The 14,577-nt window shown below is 32.6% G+C and overlaps 1 protein-coding gene across 2 annotated transcripts; it reads right to left on the bottom strand.

Moving 5' to 3' along the window:
- Positions 1 to 5,658: 5,658 nt before the first annotated feature.
- Positions 5,659 to 14,239, bottom strand: wnd (Mitogen-activated protein kinase kinase kinase 13 wallenda). Of its 2 annotated transcripts, none has more exons than XM_088238720.1 (4): positions 13,891 to 14,239; positions 13,247 to 13,625; positions 7,178 to 7,828; positions 5,659 to 7,092 (listed from the first exon to the last, which is right to left on the bottom strand). In XM_088238720.1, the coding sequence occupies exons 1-4, from the start codon at positions 14,114 to 14,116 to the stop codon at positions 6,576 to 6,578; spliced, it is 1,773 nt and encodes a 590-aa protein (XP_088094846.1). In that variant the 5' UTR covers positions 14,117 to 14,239; the 3' UTR covers positions 5,659 to 6,575. The 2 variants fall into 2 exon arrangements, with proteins under 2 accessions (XP_088094846.1, XP_088094847.1); XM_088238721.1 differs by having other exon boundaries at positions 13,247 to 13,622; positions 13,891 to 14,209.
- Positions 14,240 to 14,577: the final 338 nt, after the last annotated feature.

Here is a 14,577-nt window from a genome sequence, read left to right as displayed (position 1 = left end):
TGCTGTTCAATATAAAAAATTAAAGAAATACTTTTATTACCTTTAGAATAATTGATTATGTCATTTATCCATTTGTAAATTTGTTTATTTTATACAGCTAATAACTTTACAGTTATAAATATAAAAACCCACCTTTAAAAAAAATGTAAAACCTGCTAAGAGGGTTTAAAATATTTATAATTTAAATAAACATTAATTATAAAAGTAGCATGTGAGTATAGTATTTATTTGCAAAGTAAATAAACTTTGCTTGAAATATAATTTTTGTGTCTACTTGTTTATTAAAAAAATGTCTTATAAAGGGTTTTTCGATTGGCGCAGGTAGATTTAGACGGCTCATGGCAACCATTTTGTTTTGATGACATCTGTTAAATATTCTTTTCAATTATTCAGTTACTTATGCCAAATCACCATGGGAAGTTACACAATTGAACAGCACGTTCAAATGATAAAATTTTATTATCAAAATGAGTGTTTGTTAGTGCAAACGTTGCGCGCACTGCGCCTGTTTTACGGTAGACGTGGTGGCCCTTCACAATCAACTTTTCAACGTTTGGTGGCCAAATTGGAGACGACCGGTTCAGTAATCAATCAGCCAACGCCCGTACGTTCGAGGAACGCAAGATCGGCCGAGAACATCGCCGCTGTCCGTGAAAGTGTACAGTAGGACCCGAGGCATTCAATTCCTCGCCGTGCACAAGAACTTGGCCTTTCGCAGACTTCAACTTGGCAAATATTGCGTCGGGACTTAGGCCTACACCCGTACAAGATCCAACTGACCCAGGAGCTTAAAGTTCATGACCATAGACAACGCCGTTTGTTCGCTGACTGGGCTTCGAATCGTTTGGAAGACGACCCAAATTTTTGCCGAAAAATCATCTTTAGCGACGAGGCGCATTTTTGGATGAATGGCTGTGTTGAACAAGCAAAATAGCCATATATGGGACAACACCAACACCAAGTGATAATGCATCCTCAAAAGTTACCGTTTGGTGTGGATTTTGTGCTAGCGGCGTCATTAATCCGTACTTTTTCGAAAATGACATTGGTGAGGTGGTCACCGTCAACGGCGAGCGCTACAGAACAATGATAACCAATTTCTTATGGCCCAAATTGAACTATATGAACCTACACGACATGTGGTTCCAGCAGGATGGCGCTACGTGCCACACAGCGGACGCCACAATTGACATTCTGAATGAACGATTTGAGGGTAAGGTTATATCTCGCGGGGGTGATCTGAATTGGCCACCAAGGTCATGCGATTTGAGCCCGCTAGACTTTTTCTTGTGGGGTTTCTTGAAGTCACAGGTCTATGCAAATAAACCACAATCGACCGATGCCCTAAAGGTGGACATAACACAGGCCATCGCTCAAATTCAGCCAGATCTATGCGGAAGAGTCATTGAAAATTGGACCACTCGGATTCGTGCCACCGTAAGAAACCGAAGCGGGCATTAAAACGATGTCATATTTCTCACTTAATGGCACATAAGGTAATGGCATCAGTAATGGACTGCACCTTAGTTATGGACAAAAGTTTATTAAATCCTCTAAAATAAGAAATATTCAACATATTTTTATGCTGGCAACAATGAATCATAAACTATAGATATTTATCTATCAACCGGGATGCATATCGCGACAATCGGCCATTACGTTAAAAAATACCTAGCATTTAAAGGCACCAATCGAACGGCGTTAGCGAAATTCATAATTTCTTGCAGAAATAATTAGGTGAGTTGAGTAACTATTTTGTAATTAGTTGGTAGAAATTACTTATTGAAATATTAAATAATACGTTTTCTAGACATACCGTAGATACGAAATCAATCTAAATTCATACCTAGCTACTTGTATATTTTGTCAAATTTGAATGTTCATAACTGACTACCGATTTTCATCTTAGACCAGTGATGGACAAAATGTCCATAAATTGAGTCAAATAGTGTATCTGTGTTTTCATCGCAGTTACCTTCAATTTAAGTCTGTCATGCCGTCTTTGTTGTACATTATGTTTGTGGTACTGATAAGTGTACGCAACTTAGTCATGGACATGGGTGTCCAATACTGGTTGTCCATAAGTGGATCTTAAATAAAGGTATATTTTGTGTTTTCTTTTCTAGCCATGGCACCCAAAAAAAATTATACGCCAAAACAAATGGGACGTGCCGTAGATGCAGTGAACAGGGGGGAAGCAGTAGGGGCAGCAGCGTTAAAATATGGTGTACCACGAATAACTCTTCTCACCGGCATTTGATGTCGAGTCAGTAAACCTCGTTTAACGATTAGAACTGCTGACAATCCTGAGAAAAATATTCTTTTTTTATCTTTTGAGGAGTCAGAGCAACACAAGTCATCATTGAATACTGATTATTTAACTGACAAATCAATACCGGCTGCATCTAATGTAGAGTCAAATAAGTGTGAAATCGACGAGAGAAACTGATGAGCCAAAATATATTACACCAGGAGCATTTACTATGGAATAAGAGCAGCTTGAGTCGACTAGAAGTACTGACGCAGTAAAAGACTCTACATCAACTGCATCTGGTATTTAATTACTAGGCCCTAAGCCTTTTCATTCCCATGGCCTTATATTCTAATCTAGACCTAGCACTTCCCGTACTAATCCAGCGACAAAATATTGTACACCTTTGAAAAATATATTAAGCGATGTGTTAGGTATTACAGTGCCGTCGCCGTTTGAAAGAAATTGAGGATAAGAAAAAAAACAGAAGAAAGAAAGAAAAGCTACCATCGGCAGTTACAAATAAATCATGGAAGCAGTATTAAGGAAAAAAAGATGAAGAAAAACATAGATTACAAGAAAAAGAAAATAAAACCAAGAAAGAGCAGAAAAAATAGTTTTGAAAGAGAAAATTGCCAGAGAAAAGAAAAATATGAATAAGAAAAAAATGAAAAAGTTACAACAATGTTCGTCTTCAGACAACACCGACGTGGAAATCGAATATGCCGAAAGTGGTGAAAGTGAGTGGAATGAACACAGTGACTCTATTGTAGAGAATAAGGGATGTGAAAAATATTTCACGAAAGGAAAAAAACGATTACCGAATGTTTCTTCTTTTAAAGGACAAAAAAACAAAAGAAAAAAAACCCTTTCCCTAAATCTTGACTCTGAATCAGATCTAGAAAATGTACCTTTGAATGAATTTACGTCCTCCAGCAGTGAAGCTCTTGTACAATACATAAAAAGGGGATGTTACCTAATAGTTAGATACGAGGGAGAATATTTCCCAGGAATAATTGAAAACAAAGAAAAAAGTTTGTTTGAAATTAGTACAATGACGTTATCTATTGGAAACACCTTCAGATGGCCGGAAAGAACCGATAAGATTTGGTACAAAATAGAAGACATTGTGGAAAGGATAAATGATCCTGTACAGCAAAATAAAAGAGGTTTTTTTAAAGTAATGAAGATGGAAAAATATTTACCTAATATCTATACGACCTAAAGAGATTTTGTTACTCATACGTCCAATGCTGGACGTCCATTACTGGGCGTTGTCCATTAATGGGTGTCTATAATTAGATTTTGTCTGTCCATCACTGGTGATTAGAAGTAACTATGGTTTTTCTATTTTTTTATTTAAACCTGTAACCTGTTATTAATTTTATTTTTAAAAACGATTTCCAACATACCGTACTATTATTATTTCACATCGTCTGATTTAATTTTGTTAAAAATGGATCGTAGGGTTATAAAGTCTAAAAACATTTTCTAAAACTGTCCATCGCTGGTGCCTTTACCTTATGGGCTTTCATATGAAAAAAATATTTTGTTAATTTAACACACAATTTGTTTTATTTGATTTCAACATCTACCCGCTCTTATTGAAAAACCCTTTAGTAATAACATTATTTTTGTAAATAAAATAATTTATCTGTTTTCTACAGGTTTGCAATAATCATAATATCTAAAGAATAATATTATAATAATATATAAAATCGAAAAGAGAAGATTATGTTGATAAACCAGCCAAAGATTGAGAATTATTTGTTTCATTTGGCTCAAGTAAACAAAACTAAACAAACAAGAGACAAGAAAGACACAAAAAAATCATAGATGTGAAGATACAAATGATACGAAGATGCGAAAGACGCAAAGATATGACGACATAAATGAGCTAGTGATAATTAGACTACTTAAAAGATCCGGTCACTTTGGTGATATCGGTGACAGGGTCTTATCCACCTCTAATGTACACTTCTGCCCAAAACAGTATGTACACAAAATGTGTAGAATTTGGACATTGTTTACTTTAAAACTAGGCTAAGAATAACTTGAATGTGTTGAGTACACTGATGTATAATAAACAGACACATTATTCCTATACTAAGATATAGCAAATATTGCATTCTCTCAACAATTTAAAAAAGAAGAGATAGCAAATTCCTAAGTTTATATTTCTTTTTGTGTAACTCATTACCATGGATACGACACTTTGTAACACTTCAAACTGGCAGCTGTGAGTGTTATTTTTTATTTACTTAATAAAATTGTGAAAAATATAACAAATTATCTGCTCATTCAATAAATTGGATTGTATTTTTGAATGAAATGATATTTAATATATTAAGGCTTTAGTGACAAAATGAATTAAGTCATTAAAACAAGTTCCGAGATAATCGCATTTAAAGCTTTTTTATTCATTCAACGCATTATTTTTCCCACAATTTTCTTTTTTTTTTAAGCTGCGAAAGAGTAATCTTTATTCTAAGCATAGCATAAAATTTGAAATCAACATCTAGCACCTATATTAAAAAATATTTGAAATATATAAATACTGTTGACTTAATGCATTGTCAATATAGCCTCAATATGTACTATTTTTCACATTTAAAATGTAATTATAGCATTTTCTTATCACACGGAGTGGCATTATTCTTCATATCGTCACGTCTGATGTCGACACAAGTCCGTTAAAGAACAAAGATAAGTAAGGCAATTACCCACAAATTTAAACGCCATTTAGTAAGCGCTTGTAACGTGTCTGTTTAATTATACGTCACTGGTTGAGTATGCATCTTATTTGAATCCTATAAACTGGGCACGACAAGATTATATTATTAAAAGTAATAATGTTTTCTAGGTAACGGCCAAGCCGAATGACAATGTTCATACGTCTTTTTAAATAATAGTATAGGATAAGCCTATTTATTTTCAAAAACTACATCATTCTTTCTCTGATATATGTAATACTAAATTACAAATGTCAAATGGTGACTGGATGATTAGAAATATTGTATAAGACATGAAGAGATGCGCAGTAAAAATGGTTTTAACTACATATGAAATAGAAATATTTTTTACATAAAAACATGAATTAATTTCCAAAGTTCACAATATTATTATTACCACTGACAGATGAGATGAAACAGAAATCAACCAAAATCTGAAACAAATTCTAATCTTATCTACGAAGAAAACTTTGTCACCTTATTGATGAGATTGAAGATTATAATTCTTAAATGTATATTGTCAACACATACATTCATTACTTATTCACAAATCAAATTTTGAACATCAGTTTTATAAATAAAAATATTATCTGATCTACAATAATAGAGAAGTCATATTATTTCACAAATAACAATAAAAAAATACATAAAATAATTATTAATTACAATACATACTTTATTTTTGGGGTTGTCCTGCATTTTAAAAATTATTTCATGCATGAGATACAGTTAAAAACTTTTTGCAGCACAATTTTCAACACTAAAAAATAAAATAGTATTTAATGCCAAGATAGATGCATAATATGGAAATGGCGTGATGGTAGTAGTAGTAGTAACATTAAAAATCAATTAGAATTCGAAGATAATTAAATTTAAAAAAAATATATACCTCTTTAAAGGACAGTACGTTTTTTGCATTATATTTAGAAACACATAATTATGTTCCAATCTTCAATATTTGTGTCACAATAAGTCTTAGTCATATTGCTTGGAGAGAATTTTTAAAATGCTTCCAGGAATTAACTTTATAAAATACTTGATACAAATTACATACTTCTTATTAATATTCTATAAAGCATGTAAAAATAGAAAAAATACTAATATATAATTCACAGCTCACTGAACTAAACATAAAAAAGTCATATTAATTCTAGATTTTTTTTCACAAAAATCAGACAACTTAATAACCAATTACACATAGCTGGAACATACTTACAAAATCAGGTCACCAATAGAAAAGTTTTGCTCAACATAAAAAAAAAACATCCAGCAGTAGTTTTTCTATTAGTCAATTGCCTGGTGATACATTTGTGGTAATGTTATCTTAAAATAGAGTGTCAAGTCTTATGATCTAAGTGCATATGCACTTAAAAGAAAGCCCGTGTCAATGTATGATTTACTGAGTTGTTACATTTTTGCTTTCATGAAATATGTGTAACATTAAAATATAAATAAAATAAAATATCCTACTAAGCAGCTGTGTATGTTGCATATATGTAACATAAAGCTAAATCTGAATAGAGGCCAAAATTTATGAGCATATTGTGTACAAGTAGACCTGGAAATTGTAGACACTAAATATTCACTTTCGATTAAAATCTTCTGTCGTAAAATGCCACTGACATTTTGCATATGCCATTGAGAATATTTAGTTTTTGATCCGCAACAAATGTCTCCTCTGGAATATGAACATCATTTCCATTTTCATTTTGTAGAACTTCTTGTACAGCTGTAGTCATATTACCTTCAACTTGTAACGACGGATCACTTTTTGTGTTTTCATTAAAAACACAAAACCTATTGATGGCATCATAATTTTTCTCTGTTTGAGTGCAAACATCACTTAGTACTCGTTTTTTCTTCTGGATATTTTTGGACACTGTTGATCGAGCTTGTCCATGTGATTTTCTTTGAGATTTTCGTATTTTTGAGACATTGAGATCTATCTTGCAGCCAAAAGAATGCAAAACATTGTTAAGATTGTCCATATGATTACACGGTGAAACAGGACCATCGGGAGAAGATGAAGTTTGCCTCTGGTATTGTGTATGATTCTTTTTCATAAGAACATCACATTTGCACTGCTTTTGAGCCACTGCATTCTCACGCCTGGAAAAAATAACAAAATATAATGATGCAAGTAAACCAAAAAAATCTAAGTAATTTACGGCCATCGTAAAAGTATTATACATACTCAGTAACATCTTTTTCTCGCTGTTCTAACTGCAGTATGACAGCACTCAATTCCATGTAAAGATCATTAGTTCTGGTTAGCTTTTGTTCATATATACGCCTGATATCTTGGGCATGTTTAAGCTCTTCCTTTCTCCTCTGTACCAATTCCTTTTCTGTGTTATTCTGTACGGAACCTTCCTGCAACAACTCCATATGTAACTGTATTTCATCTCTCCAAGACTCCTGTGCTTCTTTAAACTTTTCAGTAGGCTGGTTCAAGATTTGATCGCTGGCAATGTCCAAATGTGCCTGAATTATCTTGAAGGATGGTCGGTTCCTCGGTTGAGAGCTCCAACACTGCTTGATTAACAGTTTCAGGCTGTCAGGGCAGCTGGATGGGATTGGTAGAGAAAGGGAATTATTTCCCACCCCCCAGATGATGGCTGAGGAATCTACATTCTTATAAGGAATTTCGCAGGTCAACAATTCCCACAAAACCACACCATACGACCAAATATCTACTTTCTCGGAACAAGGCTCTGTTCGTATTACTTCAGGGGCCATCCAAGCAACGGTTCCAGCAAAACTCATTATGGTGCTTCTCTCGTTCCATTCTCGGCTAGTTCCAAAGTCGCTAACTTTCACTTTTTGATGTTCCCCAATAAGTATACTAAAATAAATGACGAAATGTTAGTTTATTATATAAAGAACATTAATAGCTCTTGAGTTCTTTTTTTGTATTATTTTATTAGCTAGAAAAATATTTCTACAGCAATTATTATAATTTAACATTACTTCTAGCTTAAGCCACGCGATAAAAACATCTGATACATTTCCCATAAAACATTATTGTAGCTAAATGCAAGCGCAATAGGGATACATTTAGAGAAGAGTTTTAAAAAAATCACATTTTAGAATTACTGACTAAATCCTTGCACATTACAAAAGAGCTAACCATTGGACTACTACTTGCAGGGTGGATCCACTCGCCCCAGATCATAATTTTTTATTAGTAGTGTTACTGATTTTACTTTTTTTTGTAAAAAAATCTTTTTCCTTCTGTACTATTTGTTTTTTTTTTGCAACATTGTTCATTTTACTTTAAATTTGTTTTAATTTATTTTCTTAGTCAACAATATTCTGAGTATGTCCAAATTTTTGTAGACAGGTTGGATTTCACTCCCTAAGGGGTGAAAGGGAAATTTCTCAAAAATGTTTTCCTGTTCTGTTGTAATAAATTTAGATATTTTCTTAGTTCTCATTGTTAGGAACATTTTTATTTACCATTTTTTAATGAGTCATTTTTATATTTTGAATAAGAATGTTTTATTTTTTTTACATGAAGGAATTAAGCCATTTTACTGAAATAAATCATTATTATAACAGATGAAATTTTTTTTTTTTTTTTTCGCACAACAGGCCAAGAGGTCTAATTAAAGTGGTGAATTACAGCACAGACACCCGGGGTTGAGAAAAATAACATTTTTAATTTTTGTGTTCTCACCGTGAATAGAACCCGGAATATTATGTGCGTGAGTCACGTGTCTTAGCCATTACACCACGGAGGCCACCAATGAAGAACTTCTATTATTTATTTATGCATTATTAAATTAGTTCATAACATCTTAAGAACTAATATAGATTTTGAATAAATAAATACAAAAAAAAATATTAAGAACATATTTTGTAACATATGGTGTCATTTCCATAATACAGGGTGTGGCAGCATAATTTGCTGATTTGAATTAGGCGCCAGGAAGCGACTATTTATTTAATTAAACATACAAAACAATACAACTACCAAATTCACCGTACATTAGGCTGGGCCACAGTTCAATGGGGAAAAAAGTCCAACTTCTATCCGGCACAGCAGAAAAAAGGGTGCCAAATGAAGCTTTAGCTCACATACATTTTTTTTAAAATTGGATATCATTTCCTGCCTCTGGATTGACTTTGAAATATACTTTTTTTTTGTTAAAAGTTTAAAAATGTGGGCCTTCAAAACTATTTGAAATTTTATAAGTAACATTTATTTACTACAAGGAAAAGTTTTTAAAATGCCATTTACAAAAATATTATTTATGGTATTATAACATAATAATTCAATTAGCATGAAAAATCTATCTTGCTATCGAATTTTGGCATGACTTTTCAAGGCGTTATCTGGGTTTCAGTGAAGTCTTCTCTCTCAGATGTTCTGCACAATGTGGCTGAAACTTGTGTCTGACCTTTGAGAAGTCAGGAAAGGGAAACAGGGACAGGAATTCGGATGCCAAAGTCTTTTTTTCCAGGTAGTGCTTTGGATTTTCAGCGAACACAGAACAAAAAACTTTCACAAATGTCTCTTGCGTTCGGGCAGTTAAATCATATGCGGGGAAGAATACATCCTTCTTCTGTCGAAGTATAAAGCAAGTATTTATAGGACTTTGACTAATGTGGCCAATTTTGTGCTATTTTGCATTTTCGGTGAAGCTAATTTTATCAATAATTGCCGAAGAACTGCTGAAGCAATAGTTGCCCAAGCTTTGTCTGAGAATTTGAATTTATTACATGTTATTGATAATAAATCATAGCCTACTGTACTGTTTGTAGCGATTAACTTATCAATAGGAGCAGCCTACGTTGAGGCTTCTGAATGTGACTGGCAAAGACTGTCATTATTGTCCATTTCCGATTGACTAGTTTGAAAATAAAGTCAACACATAGAGCCTATCTGTGTTTTTTTTTTAAGGCTGAATCTGAGATTTTCCCCAAAGCATTTTCCTTTTCAGTGCTGATTGTTTTATTTATTTTAACACAATATACGGTTTCAATCGCCATTCTTCTAGTGGTTTGTTAGTTGATAAGGAAGTTTGATAGGTACATTTTTGTGTCTGGGACATGCATTCATTGATATTCTTACACTTGCAGGATGAAATGTCAAACAAACTTCATTTTAATTTGGTTGAAACCCAAACTGGAACTTACCTTGAAAATGAAATAATATTGAAATATTGATATTAATCCGGAGGCAGATAGACTTATCAGAATGTAATCATATTTCACAGCGGCCCAGCCTACTACTGTACATAAAATGATTAATATTTACAAAATCATGTTAAAAAAAATTCACGATAGATCAATAAGGTCCACCAAATATTTCATAAAAAAACTATAGCAAACAAAGACAGCTATAACATTTAACTGAAATAAAACAGTAACAATGCGAAGTAATAAAATATCTACTAACATATTTATAAAGAGATCACTAATATAAATTATGATACATAGATAGAGAGCAAGTACATAAATATTGATATGGAGAAATTTGAAAGAATAAAATTATAACAAATTTTTTGTCCTGTAAATTAGTACAGAACTGGGATAACAATACTAATTTTATAAAATTTTCAAACACAATCGTATATTTATTAAACAGCAAGAAATACGTACTTCTATTTTTTTAAATATTTTTTAATGCAGGTAAGTGAAGAGATGGAATACAGAAATAAATGCAGAAAAAATGATAGGGCAATACTAGAATATCTAGCATTGTGAAATCGCCAATTTGAATTGAATAAAATGGCACATTTTCCTATTTTAACCTATTCCATTTTAAATATAAAAACATAATTTTTACTTATCGTTGTTGCACCGGTAATATCTGTTAAGTGATCATTAATTTTTAAAAGCACTTTTAATTTCTCATTAAAATTTAAAAATATGTATAAAAAAATCAAGTGACATTGTTTTAATACACTATTTAGAATGTCTTTAAAATAGAATCAAAACACAAAAAATAATATTAGATTTACAAATACAGGGTGTTCATTAAACCCTGTCACATCCGAAACCACGATGATCAGTATGAGTAAGAAGACATATTGGCACATTAAAATAATTTTTTAGAACGAATAAAATTTAAAAAAATAAAATATCAAAATAAGCAAATGGTTGCTTACTTCTGCCGGGCAGAAATAAGGAGGGGGAGGGGGGAGTCTGATACTGCGCCGCGCTCCCCTCACTTCTCCCTAACCCACTACTTCCTAAAAAAATTCTTTGTCCTAAATATTTTTTCAAAAATGCTAATATGTCTTCTTGCCCACACTGATCATTGTGGTTTCGGATGTGACAGAGTTTAAAAAACATCCTGTATAATGCATTTTTAATAATTTTTGATACAAAAATATAATTTAAAGACAAACTGGCAAATCACCGGCTTTGTGTCAAGAGTGGGATATTAAAGGAAATCAAATTAATATTTTAAAAATATTTAGAAGAAATAAAAATGCTTTAGCAAGAAATTGGATCTTATTTTAAACATTAGGGTCTTTCCACGATTTTTTATTATTTTTATTTTAAAATAAGCAAAAAGTTTCAATTTTTTTTTTTAACAATGTTAGATAAATTTTCTAAAAAGGTTTAAAATATGCATATTTTGAAATACTTAAAAACAAGATGTTCACGCCCTGTGGGAAAAACGGTGTTTTGGCGGCAAACTTGATGTTTATTAGAAGCGCAGTCGGCGGTCATAACGCGTGACATTAAAAGGATGTGATTCTAACTGCAAGCTGTTTTGTATGTGCTCATTTTTAAACTCAAAAATTATAAATGAAAATTTGTTTTAAATATATTGATAATTATATCATTAAACTCTTAAAAATCTACTCTAAATATAAATTTTGTTTTTAATATTATTCCCGACTTGTTTGTGGGAGAATAATGCATGTTTAGAAATTTTATCATCAGCAAGACATCATTCAATGAGAAAGTTAAAAAATTATCTAAGCAATTTCAAATGAAATTAACAGATTTTTTTATTTAACAAATTGTACAGGATTCTGAATGTACTGATATATTCGAAAACTTTGCTCGTTCATAGAATAAAACCCAACATCTTAAGTGTAAAGTTATACATTCTCTCAATGTTAGCATGAAAAGTCAACCCGCTTTCACGGATGACCCCGATATCCTTCATTGTCAAAACGTATATGAGTTGGTGATTATCCATTGTGTATCTGTGATATACAGTACCCACGCAATGCTCTAGTAAAATAAAATAAAATATGCATTTTGAAATTGATTTGGGGTGATATACCAGTGCACTATTGAATTTGGAAAATATGTTAAAATTGGTAAACATAAAAAAATTCCCAGTTGCAAATAACGCTAGGCGGATGATGCGAGGAGTGTTTCCAAAATAGCGGGCTACAGTAACAGCCAAGTTTCGAGCTATTTTAAGACGCTTTGTAAGGATTGTCGTAGTGGACCATACAACAAAGAAAAATAGTATTCTGCAGGTAATTTTCCAGTATTCCCTTGCAGTCACCATTACAGCGTTTATGGCATCTTCCATGATTACACTTCAGAGGCTTCAAAAACACGTCTGTACTTGTAAGTGAATACAAAAAAACCAAACTGTCTGGCAGAGAGTGGGATTGCTAGATAAATATGTAAGAACTTGCCCAGTATCAAAAATATTTACCGGAAACGTAAGTGTTCAGTTCTTTAATAATTCCCATTATTTTGGAAACGCCCTTAGTACATAAGTATTTTAAAAGAACATCAAAACACATTATTCTAAAAAACAATGACAAATATCTCATTTATAATGTGTTTATTTTTTTCCCCTAATAAATATAAAATTGAAAAAATAATACTAACAAATATTATAGATACTTGTAATCAAATAAAAAAAACATTTTTTTTTTTTTTTTTTAAGAGTTGGGGCTTGTATGGATGATGTGGATGGATGGATATTATGCCATGAGGTAAAAAATATGATAAAAAATAACATCAAATAATTTTCGCACACTATACCATTAATATTTATGCTTTTTGTGGACATTTATTGATAAAACTCCATAGTTAATGATTTAACCAACAAGTGCTTTCGCCTGAATAGGCGTCAGTCCTGAAGATGCCTACTTTGGTGAAAGCATTTGTTAGGAAAATTAAATGAAGTAAAACTAAACCAAGGAATTTCATTGATTATTTTATCAAAATCATCAATTATCTATTTACGCTTTATTTGGATAGTAATAATTATCAATAGTGGACATTGTCAATTGATTTCAAAAGAATTATAGAAGAAATTAGATAAACATACTTGGGGCTCTTCAGGTCTCGGTGAATTATTTTATGTGAATGTAAGTACGCCATTCCAAAAGCCACTTCTTTAGCCCAAATCATAATCTGAAAAGGACTCGGCGATACTCTCTCTCTTAGCACATTGTAGAGAGGACCGTAAGGACAGTATTCCATTATGATGCAGAAGCACGGTGCTTGAGTACAAACGCCCTGGAACTTTACTATATTTTCATGATCCAATTTCCTAAGGTGCTTGATGTCTGTTTCCTTTTCATCGCGAACTTTCTTTACAGCTACAGTCTTTCCTTTTAACTTTCCACTGAATACTGCTCCCTGAGCTCCGGCACCGAGCCAGAACAAGTCGCTGATGGCCTCAAAGGGAACTTCCCAAGAGTCTGCTGTAATCACAACCAAACATAATCTGACATTGATATTATCGTTCCCCAGTTCAAAAGAAACATTAAAGTGTACATAATGTTCGTTTTGAGAAAACACAATACATAATATCGCTATAGTTTCCATTATTTACACAAAAATAACAAATATTGCCATAATTATATATAGTAAATAAGTACATACACAATAAACGATCAATCGCCATACGCCTTATTTCGAAAGAAATAATCTAAATAGATAACAACCTTTAATAAAGAACATTCGTACCTTTTCCTTGTTTCAAGTCGTTAGATGTTTTGTTGACAAAAGAAGAAAACACTGGCCATATACAAGACATGATACCATCAACCCAGCCTCCAGATTTGGATCCGTTTTCGAACTCCACTATCTCTTTTACTTCCATGTCGACGATATTTGTTTCTGTATCCCCGAAAGACTGATTGTTGTCACTGCTGGATGAAAATAAATGTTTTCCTGAATTTCCTGACTCCATTTCGATTTCGACCGCAAAAAGTAAAAACACAAAAACATTGGATTCAGGTTCCCATTTCCAGAGACATAATAGGATATAGGATATAAAGATAAAGATCCGTAGTCTGTGATAAAGATGAAGAATATAACCAGAGATAATGTAGCACTATAACAATATACCACAGATTAAAGGTACCAACAGAGTTGCCAACTACAAAAAATAGTTAAACAGTTAGAGGAACCCGGAGTGGAACGGGGTACCGGGTCGGAACGGGAAATGGGCAGGAGATTCGCTACGTACGACAAAGATGCATGAACTTCGCACACAACAGTCAGTTCATTGCGCTGCGCTATATGAAGCGGTTGCTGTCAGTGTAGGAGTGCGCTTAGTTTGAAATTCATCGAATGTTGAAGAAAAAGCTCGAAAGTTCTAAAATTTGCTCTGTTACACCATTCTTTATTCAAAAATTTACATAACATGTT

This window comes from Micrasema longulum, unplaced genomic scaffold, assembly GCF_059751315.1.
Source record: "Micrasema longulum isolate JH-2025_06_02 unplaced genomic scaffold, ASM5975131v1 h1tg001954l, whole genome shotgun sequence".
Lineage (NCBI taxonomy): Eukaryota > Metazoa > Arthropoda > Insecta > Trichoptera > Brachycentridae > Micrasema > Micrasema longulum.
Note: the sequence above shows the minus strand (reverse complement) of the source record. Positions and strands in the feature narration are given on the sequence as shown.